General features: G+C 35.9%; 1 protein-coding gene and 1 long non-coding RNA gene across 5 annotated transcripts in view; one reads left to right on the plus strand and one right to left on the minus strand.

Moving 5' to 3' along the window:
• LOC124440855 (eukaryotic translation initiation factor 2 subunit 1-like) overlaps positions 1 to 16,181 on the plus strand; it is a 72,902-nt gene that overhangs the window by 8,975 nt on the left and 47,746 nt on the right. For 2 of the 4 annotated variants that reach the window (XR_006946786.1, XR_006946792.1), the window contains exons 3-7: positions 4,856 to 4,946; positions 8,540 to 8,592; positions 10,473 to 10,610; positions 12,112 to 12,262; positions 15,760 to 15,947. Coding sequence is in view for 1 of the 4 variants with exons in the window: in XM_046991295.1 (XP_046847251.1) it covers positions 4,856 to 4,946; positions 8,540 to 8,592; positions 10,473 to 10,610; positions 11,418 to 11,441 (306 nt within the window). In the remaining 3 variants the exon portion in view is untranslated. Of the gene's footprint in view, positions 1 to 4,855; positions 4,947 to 8,539; positions 8,593 to 10,472; positions 10,611 to 11,417; positions 11,574 to 12,111; positions 12,263 to 15,759; positions 15,948 to 16,181 lie in introns of those variants that run through there. The other 2 variants (XR_006946795.1, XM_046991295.1) reach the window with 2 other exon arrangements.
• LOC124441055 lies at positions 7,545 to 8,528 on the minus strand. The gene is made up of 2 exons (XR_006946858.1): positions 8,294 to 8,528; positions 7,545 to 7,667 (listed from the first exon to the last, which is right to left on the minus strand). It is a non-coding gene; the product is annotated as an uncharacterized LOC124441055 (long non-coding RNA).

Here is a 16,181-nt window from a genome sequence, read left to right on the forward strand (position 1 = left end):
TTTGATTTAAATTTTCCGTTTGATATTTCGAAGTTTTTGCAATAGTGGAAATGTTTATCGTAAGTCACGATCAAAGTTACTTATTCGTTGGATGAAAAACTATCTCAACAAAAATTTCAAATACATGAGGCAAAGTTACGCAAAATAACGTTTCCCACAACGGAAGTTTCATGTTTGTACTAAAATATGCACAACACTAAAGATATATACTTTTCCGCTAGATTTAATGTCGTGAAACCTTCGTATTGCGATTCCTACATAACCTTTGATGGAATTTTAATGCAAATAAACGTTTACATATGTAGCCATTGTGAACGTATCGACGTCCTCGCTTTAAATATTTGAAATGTTTCTAATTAATGTTATTCATTTTTCAATTGTGTTATTTTTGTAAGAGTATCTATGATAAAATAAAGATATGATCTTATAAACATAAGTTAGAAAACATCCTTTCATAAGTATGTATGATGTTCTTTAGAATGCCTCCTTGTTTGTCAAAGTCAATAATGAGAGACGTCTACACCATTTATCCACAAAAGAATAATGTTGTACCACAATACAACCAATGAATGCCTCCTTGTTTATCAAAATCAATGAGAGACGTCTACACCATTTATGCACAAAAGAATAATGCTGTACCACAATACAACCAAACGATCATTTCTATGCTCCAAAAAAGACTTGAGCTAAGTCCTTTCGCTAGAACTGATATGTACGATAATGTGAGCTTGCTTTACATGTCGAATGAGTTGGTTAAAAAAGAGATCATGAAAAGTGAAGGAGAAATTGCACTCTCGCTTATTCTGTCTCATCTTGATGATCAATCAATGACAGTTTTACTTGGAACCTACATTAAGAAATTTTTTAAGTGTACTATATTTACGAATGACGCCTTTCCTCTTTTTCCGTACAATGAAAACTACCTAAACCATTGGTTTACGCAGAATTTTTCACATTTTAATGATGCAGGGAACAGAATTAATCAAGAAGTAAAGATTTTTAATGCAAGTAACAAAGATGAAGCAATTAAATATATCATCGAGTTTGAAGAAAGAAGAAGAATGAAATACTGAGTTATATTTCCATGGCACTGATTTTGGAATTAAAGAAGTGCGATTATATCAAAAGTCCAATTACAAGTGATGGTCGTTCAGCAGGTGACCAAAAGGAAGATATTCTGCAGGTTTGTGTAAAGAACCCAAAATGGCTGAGACAATCAGCGGTTCTCCATCATTGGTGGGTGCAGTCTCTATAAAACCTGATTCTGAAGAGAACAATTCGTTGTTGGGTTTTGATTCATTTGTATATTGAAAACAACATTTTGAATCTGATGCTTAGCAATGGCCTGTTCATGTGCATTTAACTTTTCAAATGGGAGGCAACAAGCATTCCAAATAAATCATTTTCATCTTTTGCCACGTTTTCGTTTTGATGCTTAATTGCTTTTGCATTGTATGAAGAAACTGTATTTCTTCTTGCTCAACATCAACTTTTGTCTTTGACCACTTTTTATGTCCAGTTGTATCAGATATATCAGTAATCTTATCATCAAATACTTCATCTGGCTCCATTCGTTGACAGCCATTGTCTTCATTTAGTAAGCTGACATGCTCAATTTCATCATTGGTTAACAAACTACAGTTACTTGTCGAGCCGCTGCCGGTATTTGATACTGACAAATTAGTTTTTGTTGCTCCAGACTTTATGTGTGGTACTAACCACTGTAGAAAATTATAGTCCTTCAAGTTTGTTTTAGAGGAAACAACAGCTGACAGAGATGTTCCAGATTTATTTACTTTTTTAAAGTCATTTCTTCGCTTGCTGAATCTTTTTTTTAAATTTTCAAACAATTTTTTGGCTCGCTCACCAATTATTAAAGTAAATGGTTTGAACCCAGGAGTATCGTTACATGTTTGTAAATGTAGATCGTCCAGGTTGGTATAGTCTTGAGAAGGACTGTTTTTGTTGTTGTTGACTGACGTTTCGACAACCTTAGCGGTAGTCATCTTCAGAGTCAAATGAAAATTGTTTTACGTTTCAATAGATTCAGATTTTCTGCCACTTTTGCCCAAGCATTTGCCACGCCAAACTTGTCTTTATAATCCTTATATGTTTTATCATATAAGCAGGGAATCTTACGCACTTTCTCGGCCAACTTTCTGGGTTAAGTGATTGAACACATGTTGAATCCGCCATTTTATATTCCAAAATTTTCATTTAAGATGACGTCATTTTGGCGATTAACGCGAATAAATATCAAAATTATATCGCGGTTGTTAGTCTCCGTTTATTGCGATTATTACCACGTTCCCATATGGGATTATCGCGTTTAAAGTTAATCGCTGTCGCGTTTTCGCGTTAAGCCAAAAGTGGAAAAAAGGCTTTAAAGATCATAGCTCTCGACCAATGAAATTGCTCAAGTTCTTCAGGTTATTACATAATTATAGTCAATGGCGCGGTATATCTATAGTCTTTGTTATTGTGAATTGTGAAATTGGGAGTTGAGAGAATTTGCTTTGAATTGTATTCAAAGCTTGAAATTTTCGACAATGACTTCAGAAAGCGTTGCTACAATGGATTAAAACATGCAAAACAACATATGATATTATTTTTCATTTTATTCGGCGTACTTTGTGGATTTTACTTGGTTCATTATTACATGGCAATGTTCAGTCGTCCATAGATCCAACACCTAAGGAATATGCAATGTACGTGTCTTTTCTTGGTGAGATTTGGGTGAGAGCTTTAAGACTTTTGGTTCTTCCTTTGATTGTATCCAGCTTGCTTTTAACAGTCGCTGAATTGGAGTCAAAACAGAGCGGAAAATTAGGAAGAAGAACATTGCTGTATTATCTTATGACTACAATGTTTCCAATTTAACCTGGAAATGTTAACGTGAAAGAACCAGAACCGAACGAAGAAAAAGTTGAACCAATACCTTCTGTGCTTTGATCTTACAAGGTTTGTGCAAAATATTCATAAATTTACTGAATTTGCACCCTGCTTTTGCTTTTACTGCGAAAATTTTCTTATACGTATAACTTTTATTTCTATTATTTAACGACAATGCTTTTTACTTTTTCAATATGAACATAATAGCCCAACATAAGACATTTAAAAAAGCCATCGCAATAATAAAATAAAAAAAGACAAAAGGTTTTTTAATAATTACGTTTCGTCTTTAACTTAAGACATATTCAGATTATTTGAGATGAATTATATACATGAGGTTTTAAATACAAGCATATATTGCAGGGTGTTAAATTACAAGTGAGGTGAGTAGGAAGTTTAGATGAAGGAATGAAATGAGAATGGCGGTATATTAAAGAAGGTGAAGGGGGATTGAGTTGCCTTGGGTGTTAAGAGATGGTTTAAGTTTGGATATAAGAAGGCTTTCATGAATCATAAGTTCATAATTGTCGGCTTTTTACTTTACTAAAGGAAGCCTTTTTTTATTAGAATGTAAATGCTTCTTTCGCAAAACTGTGCAAGTGTTGAGATTTCCAAGTGCGTAGATAACCCATTCACCTTCACTATTGTGAAACAATAATAAATCCATTTACGATATTAGTTGTAAATACATTTTATTATGTCATATGAACCATACCAAAGAGAGCAAAGGTAATGCTACAAGATCATAATAAGAACGTCAAGATTTTAAATGGATACATAGCCTTTATGAAACACAGCCTTTACAACAATCACCTTGAAATATAAAAATTTCAATAAACCTTCCACACTCTACTTATCACACACTCAATTTCTCATCTCTCTGAGACAGTGAGTGGAAGGTTTATTGAAATTTTTCAAAGTCAAAAAGATCTTTACTCCTTTTGAATTTTAAAACTGCTTTATATTTATGCCAAAGGTTTGCTGAGATTTTGTTTACGATTGTAACATGTGACAGCCAGGGTTATGTGTTTATTAACATAATTATCAGTCAGCCAAGCTTTTTTGAAACCATTATGAATCAACATTAACATCATGTGACGTCGTACATGAACTGTTCTTAACCAATAGAGCTATACCTCATATTCATCATGTCATTTTAACTTTTAAATATGTTTATGTCAAGATTTCAATTGTAGAATGATTGTTATATATACTACTGAACATTGTGTACAACAAGACAACTGTCAATAAATGAGTTGTCAAGAAAAATGAACCTTAAGAACCAAGAATAGCATGAAGCTTTGGTTCACACCACTGTATATGACAGATCATTCTCATTGAAATGCAACAAATTGCAATATTGCTACATAAACACAATGAGGATGAACATTTTGATATTCACGAAAACAAGATTTAATTATTTATAAATGTCCCTAATGTGCACAGGATGATGTGAATGCTTAGGATGATGTGTGGTGTAACGTTGATGGATAGGATTCGAAGTGAAGAGATAAGAGAAAGAGTTGGTGTTGAGTGTATCGAGAATTGGGTAAGGCGCCAGCGTTTGAGGTGGTTTGGGCATGTGGAAAGGAGGGAAGAAAGTCCTGAAATTCATAGAACGTTGCATATGAATGTTGATGGAGTCCGCAAACGAGGTAGACCGAGAAAGAGATGGATGGATGCTGTGAACAGTGATATGAAGGCAATGGGTATAACGAGAGATATGGCGAGAGATAGAGACGTTTGGCGTAGAAAAATTCATGGACCGGTCAACCCCCCTGGCGGGGATTAATAGTGGCCGGTATACAAATGTTGTTTGTTGTTTGTTTGTTGTTGTTGTCCCTAATGTGCACAGCAATGTACTTATATCTTACAATAGCTGCGCCAGGCCTAAATACCATACAATGATAAAAAATCTTTTGAAAATTTCACTTTATGATTGTAAACTGTTCTCTTCTTTAAGATAAATCCCATTTCACCACCAACCTATGTTGTCATGACAACAACAATAAATCGAGAAGAAGGTTTAAAAGCTTTGGAAACATCTATCAAAGGGCAATTCCATGGGTAACAGACGTAACATTTGCAGCAAATAAATTCTCACTGTGCCCGGGTTTTGATGCAGAAGAACTCCTACTTATGCATCATGATAGAGGATACTTAAGGCATCCTATATACCATAATCTTATTTGTATTCACAACTTCCCCATTTGACAGCATGCGGATAAGACTGGTAACTGACGTAACTTGGACAAACATGTACATGTCAACACTTGGGCTATAAGTGAAAAAATCTGTGAAGTGTGTCATTTGTTTGATTCAGTTTATTGTGTGCTTTTCAATTACATGTCAAAGTACACACCCTGCCAGTTTTACCTTGATCTGTCAAGTAGAAGCGTAACAGATGAAGCAAACATTTGGTAACTGACGTAGCATGGTTGGTAACTGACGTAACACTGTCTAAATTCAAAGGTATTTTGACTTGGAAAATTGATTTTTGCAAAGAAGCAACTCATTCCAAATCTCTTATGAGCAATTCAACTTTCAAATGACAAGCAATCAAACAATCCTTTTAACACAAATTTAGATGATTTCGTTTAAACTGACATGAAAAAGAAATGGTGAAAAAGAAAAAATGAACTGCAGATAGAACATATTGTGCAACGCAACAGGAGCAAATAGATATGTATAATTCATCAGGCTCTTCTTTTTGCCTTCATGTTCTTGAAGGCAGCATCAATGTCCTTATATTCAGAAATTTTAAAGTCTTTGAGAACACCATCCAGTGTGACTGGCCCAAAAAAAATTGAGCTCTTGTGCACAACATCAAAGTCATCCTGCCGTGGCCAGTTGAAAAGTGCCTCTCCTGCAAGGGATGCCTGATGAAGGAATTTCATGCTCCAAAATCCAGGTTTTGTCATTGCAATTGTTCGGCCAATGTAGAACCTATCAATGTAGTCCACAGCGAAGTAGTGTTCAGGTTGAATAGGTCCCACTCCTAATGTGTCTGAGCTGGCCTTGCTGCCTCTTGACTGATGGTTTGTGGCTGTTGACTTGTTGAAGATCACAACCTTTTCAAACACAATGCTCTCCTGGAACTCCTGAAAGTAGGGAGTTATGATAGACTTTTCCAACGCATTGACTGAATGTCTTCCAAAAAAATGTGCATTTCTGATGTTTGGAATGTTTTTTGGTTCATCCTTGTCCCAAATCTCTTGAAATTCCTTTTCGACTTCTTCAACATCCTCCTTGGGAATGAAGATCACTTTAATGTTTGGACATGCCCTCTCTGCAACATTTGCAAAATCCCTGGCAGTGTTGACTAGTACCTGTCTCTGAAGCATTCTTCGCCACACTGCTCTTTTCACTGTCCCACCTACACCATCCACAGGCCCTTTCCCATGCGCTGTACCAAAAAAGCTCCAGTCCACATTTTTCAGTTTGCTGTAAATCAGTTTTGGATCTGTCAAGGTGGATAGAGTGAACCTGTTTTTGAACTGACTGCCAGCACCATCTGTAAAAATGTGGAGGGTTTCAATATCTGCTGGTCCGGAAGCTAAGATGGCTCTGTTGAATGCTGCTACTGAGAATTTGTCATGTTGGAGTGCATCACTGATAACAGCAAATGATGTTGCACCATTTTCTGTATTCATCACTGCTGTATAAATGGTGACACTGTTTGAGACCCAGTGTGCTGCCATTATTTCATCCTGTTGCTTTATCTGGAAGTTCTCTGAAAAGTCAGTGTGCAGAATAGCTTCCTTTCTCTTCAGATTTTCCTTCAAAGCTTTGATTTGGCTCAGCTGTATCTTTGAAATGAAACAGTGGCGCCTCATGGTACAAAGTTGCCCAAAGAACTCTGCTTTTGCTCCTTCTAGAGTGTTCTGAACTTGGATTTTTTTGTTTTCTTTCCATTGAATGTAACAACAAGGGCTTGAGAGGTCACAGTCTGGAAAAAGATTCCGCTTTGTGACGTCTTTGCACAATTCACATTCACCCAAGTGGCAATTCAATTTGGGGGAACTGCAAACAGACATCTGAATCAGCCCTTCAGGGTTTGGAAGTCCAGGAATTGTTTGCTTGAGACCCTCCACCAGCATCTCAAAATTTTCGTGGTAGGAACAACAACACACAGAATGATCCTTCTCAGAGACAGGAAGAACGTGTGGTGGACGAAGACTGGCAAACTTTGATTTGCCTACTTTCACTTCAGGATATTCAGCCTTGAACTTCTGGTATGTCTCCATGACAGTTGACAGTAAGATCTTCTTCTGCACACGAACTTTTGTCCATCTTTCTTCACAGTTACAAAGTCCTTTCTCCCAGGAAGCTGCCTTGCAACAGTGTCACTTTGAAAAAACTCTTCCACGATCTTATCAACTTCTGAAAGTGTGCGTTGTTTGCCCTTCTCAATTTGTTTAACAAAGGTGTCTGACAGTTTCTTGACTACTGCTGCTTTCTTCCTTGGGCTCCTTGGAAGAGAACTGGCAGCCTTTTTTATTGCCTTTGCTAGAGATTGCCTGCTACCAAAAGCAGTGTAGTCATTTGCTAGGGCTCTGTCCTGGTTGCCGCTGTTCAAGTTGGAGGCCTTGGCTTGTCTTGATTTTTTTACTCTTTCCTTGCTCCTTTCATTTTCTTGAATTCTTCTTTTCTCAGTCCATTGAGCTCTGCGTGTTCTTTGTTGCTCTTTATTTGTTTCCCTCACCTGCTGACGTTTAGCATCACTCATACGAGCCCGGTAGTCTCTCATTTTCTCTGCTGCGGACTTCGGCATTCTGAAAAAAGAATTGAAAAATTGTTGACATAAGGCATTTATCTAAAGTTTGGTTGAGCTTCAAGATACATTCACATAATTCATCATTAAAGATCCAACATCAGTGAAACTGAAATCAAACAAGAAACAGGTTGAAAAAATTATAAGTTTGTCAGGCCAAACAATGAAAAAGATTTCATTATTTTTTTTATTCAAACCACGTTAATATAATGAAACTATCAATACAGTATCAATTCAGAGCATCCAGGTTTCTACATAAAAATACATCAAAAACTTTAGACTGTGCCATCATTTACCTGGATATGTTACGTCAGTTACTGTAGGTCACATGCCATAACTGTTACATCAGTTACCATAAAAACTGTTAAATATGAAGCTCAAATAAAGTTCTGTGCATGTTGCCTTTCCCATCTCCCCATATGCTAAGAACACAGGGGGTATCATTTTTCTTTGAGCTTTTCTAAAGAAACAGCACATCTTTTATCACTTTCTTGGTAACTGACGTAACAAAGCTCTGAGTAGCATGAAATAGGCTAACAAAAGTTTGTGATCAAACCAAAGTACAATTTTTCTCCCAAAAAATAAAAAACAAAGATTTGCTCTTACTAAGAATGCACTTAAACTTACTTTTTGGCAGTTTCCTTCAGCAGTACAAGTCTTTAAATCTTCTTTTCAATCTGGGGGTACTGACCACATGGCTGACCACTAACTTTCAAAATGGCCTCCAGTCATGTGACATGCAGCCAGCAGAAAAAAATGTCCTGCACCAAATGGCACAATTATTATATGAAGTTGTAACATCATTATTTTCAACATATCTGGAAAAAATTTTTTCAACCCTGAGGTTGACATATTCGTGGAATTGCCCCAAAGCCATTGAAGAAGTCATTATGAACAAGAAAGGAACATTTGTTTTACAACAAGCTGTAAGTGTTTTGTTTATATTTCTATGAAAAGTATATTGTATCACTAAAATGACATCCCCCTGGTGTCTCTACTGTCCTCATATCATCCTGTTACCATTTCCCTAAGTACCCCATGCTGTATTAAGATGGACATATTCAATCATTAGTCATTTATTTGAAAATTACAAAGACACCATCCCATTGCATTGAAATCAATAATATTAGGACCGTGTGACATTGGCAATAATTTATGTTAACTGTCCACAAAAATTAGTTTTTCCTAAAGCTAATTATGCATTGTGATATCATAAGGATGTTTTTTGCATATTGAAGAAAAGTTATGCGTCTCCAAAACAAAATAAAATAACAAAGCACATGTTCACACCATTTACATAATGTCTGTCTCATGTTTGCTTTCTCTGACTGTGTAACTATTGTCAGAAGGACATCACTTGAGTCCATTGGACATTTTGTATAAACAAAGCTAAAGTCGGTGTTATGCCGTATTTTGTCGCCTTTTCGAGTCAATAAAGACTCTTGAAGACACCATTGCTTTTGAATACGGAGGTTCGGGAGTCTTCTATGTCTAAAACTCTCGGAAAAAACTGCTTTAGACATGATATGGACGATTAACGAGAAGTTGACGTTGTTCAACAACCTGTGGCAAAGAATAAACGGAAAGATAGTATTAGTTTCGATGGTATGAATTGTATAAATTCGTAAAAGCACTATTGCCAATACACATTTAATATAAACGACAACTTTTTTTAAAATAGACATGTTTCGACATCTCATGGTGCCATCTTCAGTATAAGTGAAATAATAGGTGATACAGGGTTTATATAAAAGTAATATGATACATAAATTACAACAATAAAAAGGACATAAGATAAATTAATGAGGAGCGTCCGAGCGTATTATAAACTAAATGTTGTATTGAATTTAAAAACTTTAACATTGAGGTCAGGGTTAGTTTTGTTAATGTGGAGTGCTTCTTTGATTTTAAGGGTGAATGAGGTGTCAGCAGTGTCAATGATTTTGAAACAAGAGGGTGAATAGTTGGTTTTGCATGAGTGAGATTTAAGAAGGTGTCGGTAGATATGAGAGTTTTTGTCTGTTGTGGTATGTTCCTTGATTCTGGTGGATAAATGGCGCGAAGTTTCGCCAATGTATCGGGAATTACATCCCGCGCAATTGAATTCATATACCACCATAGATTTAATTGAATCAGGGATTGGGTCTTTAAATGAGAAAAGGTTTTTGATTTTGAATGATGTGAAAATTAGTCGAATGTCAATATCTGTACAGAAGCGTTTCATAATGTTTGTAAGTCTGCGTTGTGTGTGTCGTGAGTAATGTCCGTTGTATGGTAGTTTGAAGTATAGAGTTGTTATTTTGGAATTTTCATTTGTGTTGGTCGTGATCGTCGTGTCAGGAGTTTCGGTGTCTAGTTTGAGGTTGTTGCTTTGTTTGTTGTCGAGATATCGTTTTACGGTTCTGTTAATAATGTGTAGTGGGAAAGAGTTTCGTAAAAGAGTGGATGTGATGTTTTTTTTTATGTCCCCTTAAAAGCCATTGTTTGTATTGTTAAGTTTGTATGCTCTGTCGATTAGTGTGCGATAAATAGGCACATTACAAGTCGATTGTAAATTCAAACCTTCACTTTACCCACAGATTTTTAACTTTGATCATTACTGACCAAGAGCTTAGCAATCTACTTTTGTGTTTATTTTGTCAGTTCTTCTCATTATGTCAGATACATGCCAATCAAGATTAGGGGTTGAAATGTACTTGTAAATCTTATTGCCATGACTTTGCATTCATGCAAGAAATTTGTTGGTTTCAAATGATAAATTTAAGCTATAAATTTCTATCATTGATTATCATTGTTATCTGTTCAGCCAAAGGTTGTCACAGATATGGATGAAGTAGATTTTGCAAAGGAACTGGAAAAACTTGAACGTCAAAATGCAGAAGTTGATGGTGATGACGATAATCCTGACAATGAAGAAGAACAAGATGAAGTAAAAGTGATTATGGTTTGTTTTAAAACTTACTGTGTTTTATTTTTATCATACACTACCTGCGGTTGCCTTGAACAACAATTTGTCTAACTTCAAACTCCATTCAAACCCTATACATTACAAACATCAATTATTTTCTTTTGACGATCCGAAATAGATATTTCATTGTCAGTATTTCGCGAGGCAGTTTTTGAAGGTCCCCTGTTCGGGTTAAACTGACGCTCTGAATTTGTAGTTTGGGATGAATAGGACATTCTTCATCGTGAAACTATTGTAAATGCCAAGTCGTTGAAATGAAAGCATATTTAGAAAGGAGATCATTAAATTAAATATTGTTAACAATTTCCTACGGGCGAAAACTTTCCTTGAACTTTTTAATCATAATTGATCCAAGATTCAAAATATCTTATCAAAATTGTTTATGATTTATGACTGTCGATGCTATAGTTCAGGGGTCTCCAAACTTTACAGCCAAAGGGCCACATGAACTTTCTTTCAGGGGCCGACGAACCGTATACCGCTGATCAAAGAGCGAATATTTTAATAAAACGAAGTACATAACACAAGCTTCATTAGTTAAGAAATATTTATTCAAAATTTAAACTTTAAAGGTTTAATTTCAACCAAGAGTAATATCATAACAAAATCACAATTATTCTGTTCAGTTTTCTCAATGTGATTGGTGAAATTAGCTTTTTGATAAAAAAATGGTAAAAAAGTCTAGCTTTAAGTTTGAGGTCCCAAGCATTAGAAGAGCCCTCAGATTTTCATCTGACATGTTTGTTCTATAACTGTTATTCTAGAAAAAGTTTCTTTACACAGGTATGTGGTGCCAAACATAGATAGCAGTCATGCAGCAAGTCATTTGTTTGTTGAAGTTGGGACAAAAATTGACGTTGGGACAAAAATTGACGTTGGGACAAAAAAGCCACTCTTGCAAGTTGACTTGAGTCATAACGTGAACTTTCTGCACAAAGTTTATTTTGTTTAATAATATTATTTTTTCTTAAGTGTCTCTGCGGGCCGGATTGAGAGGCCCAACGGGCCGCATCTGGCCCGCGGGCCGTAGTTTGGAGACCCCTGCTATAGTTTGTGGCTTTCCATTGTCTGACGCTGAGTTTAAATTTCATCTTAACTTAATCTCGACGTTCACCTTTGTTGTGTATCAGAACTTATACAGTCTGTGAAGTTCGTTGAAAAATTCTAATACTCCTTTCTAACTTAATATATCATCAAATGAAATCGAGAATATTTCAAACACGGAAGTGTATCATGACGTTCACTGTATTAAAAAGTACAAAAGCTCACAAAACGAGAAAAACTTTATGATTATGTCAACATTGCGAATGTAGAAAACAATAACATAAAGGAAAATATGGCTAGTTTTATGAAACAATGATGTATCGTATCGTATATGTATTTCGTTTCGTACATTTGAGCCTCCTTTGAGATGTTTTCTTCACCAAAGTCAAGATGTAAATGAAAGTATGACAACATCCGTTCGACTCCTTGTTAGGATTTTCATTGGTTTCATAATTCCTCGAGATTTTGATTGGTTGGGAGAAACTTGGTTGTACTTTTGGACTTTGGCGCTGGAAAATTTGTATTCAACGTTACATTCAACGTAACATGCAAACGAATGAAGACGACGAACGACTAACACAGAGGTGATTTTTATTGTCTCAGACCTATCTCAATTTTCAAAGCGTGCAAACAAGACTTTAAACTTGATTTGTACATTTTTACCTTCGTGGTTAACTTGGCTTCAGTAAAAGAGGTTGGTGTAAGAGTTACGATTTACATTTACTAATTTCAGGGTCGTTTATAACTTTCATGTTTTGCTCCACCATCGTTAAATCATCTCACTAATAATTTAAGTTTATTATTATTGTACATGGTGTATCATACAGAATGTTTGAAATTTCTTGTTTATTTGTCATTAAGTTAAACTTGGGTTATATGTACGGCATAAATTTACAATGCCAAATTACGAATAAATAATTTTCTAACTACCTAACGCGAAATAACTGCTTAACTGTTTCAAATAATGATACAGTTGAACTAGAAACGACAGTAAACTCTGACTTAAAAAATCTTGAAAAGTGGTTGATAGCTAACTAACTTAGTTTGAATTATACCAAGACAGAATATTTGATCGTACTTCGTATATATTCGAATGATAAGCCGAAACGCGCCGCCATTTGTGGAATTTTCTAAAAATACCTGCAAATTTCCCGGGAGTTTTCGCATCAATAGAAATTTTGCATGTAATTATTAAAATTTTGCAATTTCGTCACAGAATACGAAATGTTAAGAATTTCTTTAATTGTAAACATTCCAATTCAGGTGTTAAGTATTGAATTTATCAAACCCGTGGAGTTTTGCCGCTATAAAAACGCCGAGTTGGAAATTCATGCAGTAACGGGTTAAAATGTTTTAAATCTTTCATGATCTTTCCTATTACAATCATTTTAAGAAAACTTTTAAAGACTTTCAATTTCTTTTACTCGTTAGTACGTGCTCGCGTGCAATGTAACTTATTTGGGAGCATAGACTGGGTTAGTCTCGTGTGCATTCGCAGAATATCAAAATATCACGTGACCGTATAGCAAACTCTATCTACAATTCAGTCACTAAGGGCCTGTTTATATGGAGCCGAGTTACCCGGCTGAGCGAGTTACTCGCTCAACCGGGTTTGGCAAAGAGATCTGTTTATATGGCACCGGGTAACTCGGCTAGTACTTCCGTTCATTTGTCTTAAATGAAGTTTGACTATGCTAACTTCGAGTAAAGGTGCGAGATTTTAAAAAGCCTCACAGTTTTACAGCAAAAATGGAATGGGTGAATATAAAATTGAAAATTATGATATGTGTATGTTTTGAATAATAATGCTGCAAGTACAAGGCTTAGTACGCATGCGTACCAACAGAGCCAATTTTCTCGCCTCGCCGAGTTACCCGGCAAATGCGTTTATATGGAAAAATTCATCCCGCCTAGCCGGGTAACTCGCTTGCACAAACCGAGTTCCCGGCTAGGCGAGTTACTCGGATGTGTCATATAAATGACTCACTGGGAAATGCATTCATTTTATATAAGGGCCTCAGTCACAGAATAGATACGTAACACAAGCGCCACTCGATGTCGGAACCTTTAATGTTCGTTTCCCCTGTTTTGAGTTCTACAATCCGGGTATTTTAAACGGCGGCCATGTTTCCAGCCAGATGAGTGCAGCCCATTGAGTTGTATAATATATATCGACGTTGGGAGAAATTTGTGAGACACAGTGCAGTTATTTTCAATGAGCTTGCCTGTCAGCTTTTCGTTAGTGACTGATGACAGATTTTGCAATAATACTAAGTTTTACTAACCATCTCGTAAAATCCAAGTCGATACAATCTTTCAGTTTGTACTTCGACTTGACGCCGCTGGATGTTGAACAACGTCACCTTTTAGTTTAACGACGATATTCCTGCTAAAATAAAGCAGTCTTTTCTAAACTTTTAGAGGCCGAATACTCCTGAACGTCCATACTTGATTTCTGAAAACAAGTTGTGTCTTTAGTTGTCTCAACTGACTTTGAAAGGCGGCAAGAAACAGCAGAATATAGTCTTTGCATTGTTGTCCATGCATAAACACATGCAAAATATAATACGATGGAATATTTTATACGATACCACCTGACCGTGACCACTTACACCACTAGACAATAGATCATGCGCGCTTTTGGCTGTTTTCTACTGAATTGTGTCTCCCATCATATAATTATTGACTCCCACATATACTTCACATACTTGATACCTTGTTAGTTTGCACAAGACCACAAGTGTATGAGTTACTCAAGGAATAACCTTGTTAGTTTGCACAAGACCACAAGTGTATGAGTTACTCAAGGAATAACCTTGTTAGTTTGCACAAGACCACAAGTGTATGAGTTACTCAAGGAATAACCTTGTTAGTTTGCACAAGACTACAAGTGTATGAGTTACTCAAGGAATAACCTTGTTAGTTTGCACAAGACCACAAGTGTATGAGTTACTCAAGGAATAACCTTGTTAGTTTGCACAAGACTACAAGTGTATGAGTTACTCAAGGAATAACCTTGTTAGTTTGCACAAGACCACAAGTGTATGAGTTACTCAAGGAATAACCTTGTTAGTTTGCACAAGACCACAAGTGTATGAGTTACTCAAGGAATAACCTTGTTAGTTTGCACAAGACCACAAGTGTATGAGTTACTCAAGGAATAACCTGTTAGTTTGCACAAGACCACAAGTGTATGAGTTACTCAAGGAATAACCTTGTTAGTTTGCACAAGACCACAAGTGTATGAGTTACTCAAGGAATAACCTTGTTAGTTTGCACAAGACCACAAGTGTATGAGTTACTCAAGAAATAACCTTGTTAGTTTGCACAAGACCACAAGTGTATGAGTTACTCAAGGAATAACCTTGTTAGTTCGCACAAGACCACAAGTGTATGAGTTACTCAAGGAATAACCTTGTTAGTTTGCACAAGACCACAAGTGTATGAGTTACTCAAGGAATAACCTTCTTAGTTTGCACAAGACCACAAGTGTATGAGTTACTCAAGGAATAACCTTGTTAGTTTGCACAAGACCACAAGTGTATGAGTTACTCAAGGAATAACCTTGTTAGTTTGCACAAGACCACAAGTGTATGAGTTACTCAAGGAATAAAAGCAATTTTTCATTCCTATTTTTCCTATTTGTGGTTTCTCAAGAACAGGTACTTTGTTTACAAGAGAACGCATACTTTTACTCGAGCTAAATTTTGTTAGTCTTTATTTAGCTAAAGCTACGAGATAGGTTTTGGTTTTATTATTAGTATACTTACTGAATTTGTACAAAATTGCGGGTTTTTTTCGACTTTCAAAGAGTAGTTTAGGTTTATACTTATTGCATTTTAGGGTTGTTAGTGAATTTGTACAAAATTGCAGGGTTTGGATTTCTAATGGACAGTACAAGCTAGTTTAGGCTTTTCTGACGATATGTTCTATACAGTTCAACATCATATAACTTTTTAAATTGCTGAATTTTGACCTTATGCATAATGTATGGATGTTCATTAATTTTGTCTGCCATGCTTTGTCTGCTTGTTTCATACCTTTTATGATGTATTATCTTTAATCTTATTGGTGGAATTAGGTTTTAATAAGAAACCCTACAGGGAAGTGTCAAGAAGCAGTGACAGCCTAGATAGAGGAGAGGATCACATCACAAAAAGTTGCCCTCTAAAGCGAAAAGCGTATAAAACGTGTAAAACTGGAGACTTGACTAGTTGATTTGATTTTTGTATATTTCTTTACGTGGCTAACTTGGCTTTAAAAAAAAAGGTAGATATGACTTATTTATTTTATTTTACACTAGGTAATAAAATATTTTGCTATTCTTACGATCCGAACCATACGTAGCTTAAGCTAATAGAGTGATTTAGCAAACACGACGTTTCGTCTAAAATGTATAGGCCTATATAACTTTCAACATGCCAGGGCAATCCTGAGGACGTCCTAAAATTTTCGCAACGTCAATTTGTCGCGAGGGACTGGGCCTAGGACGCCACCACGTCG

The sequence above is a fragment of the Xenia sp. Carnegie-2017 genome, unplaced genomic scaffold, assembly GCF_021976095.1.
Source record: "Xenia sp. Carnegie-2017 unplaced genomic scaffold, XeniaSp_v1 HiC_scaffold_1, whole genome shotgun sequence".
Taxonomy (NCBI): domain Eukaryota; kingdom Metazoa; phylum Cnidaria; class Anthozoa; order Malacalcyonacea; family Xeniidae; genus Xenia; species Xenia sp. Carnegie-2017.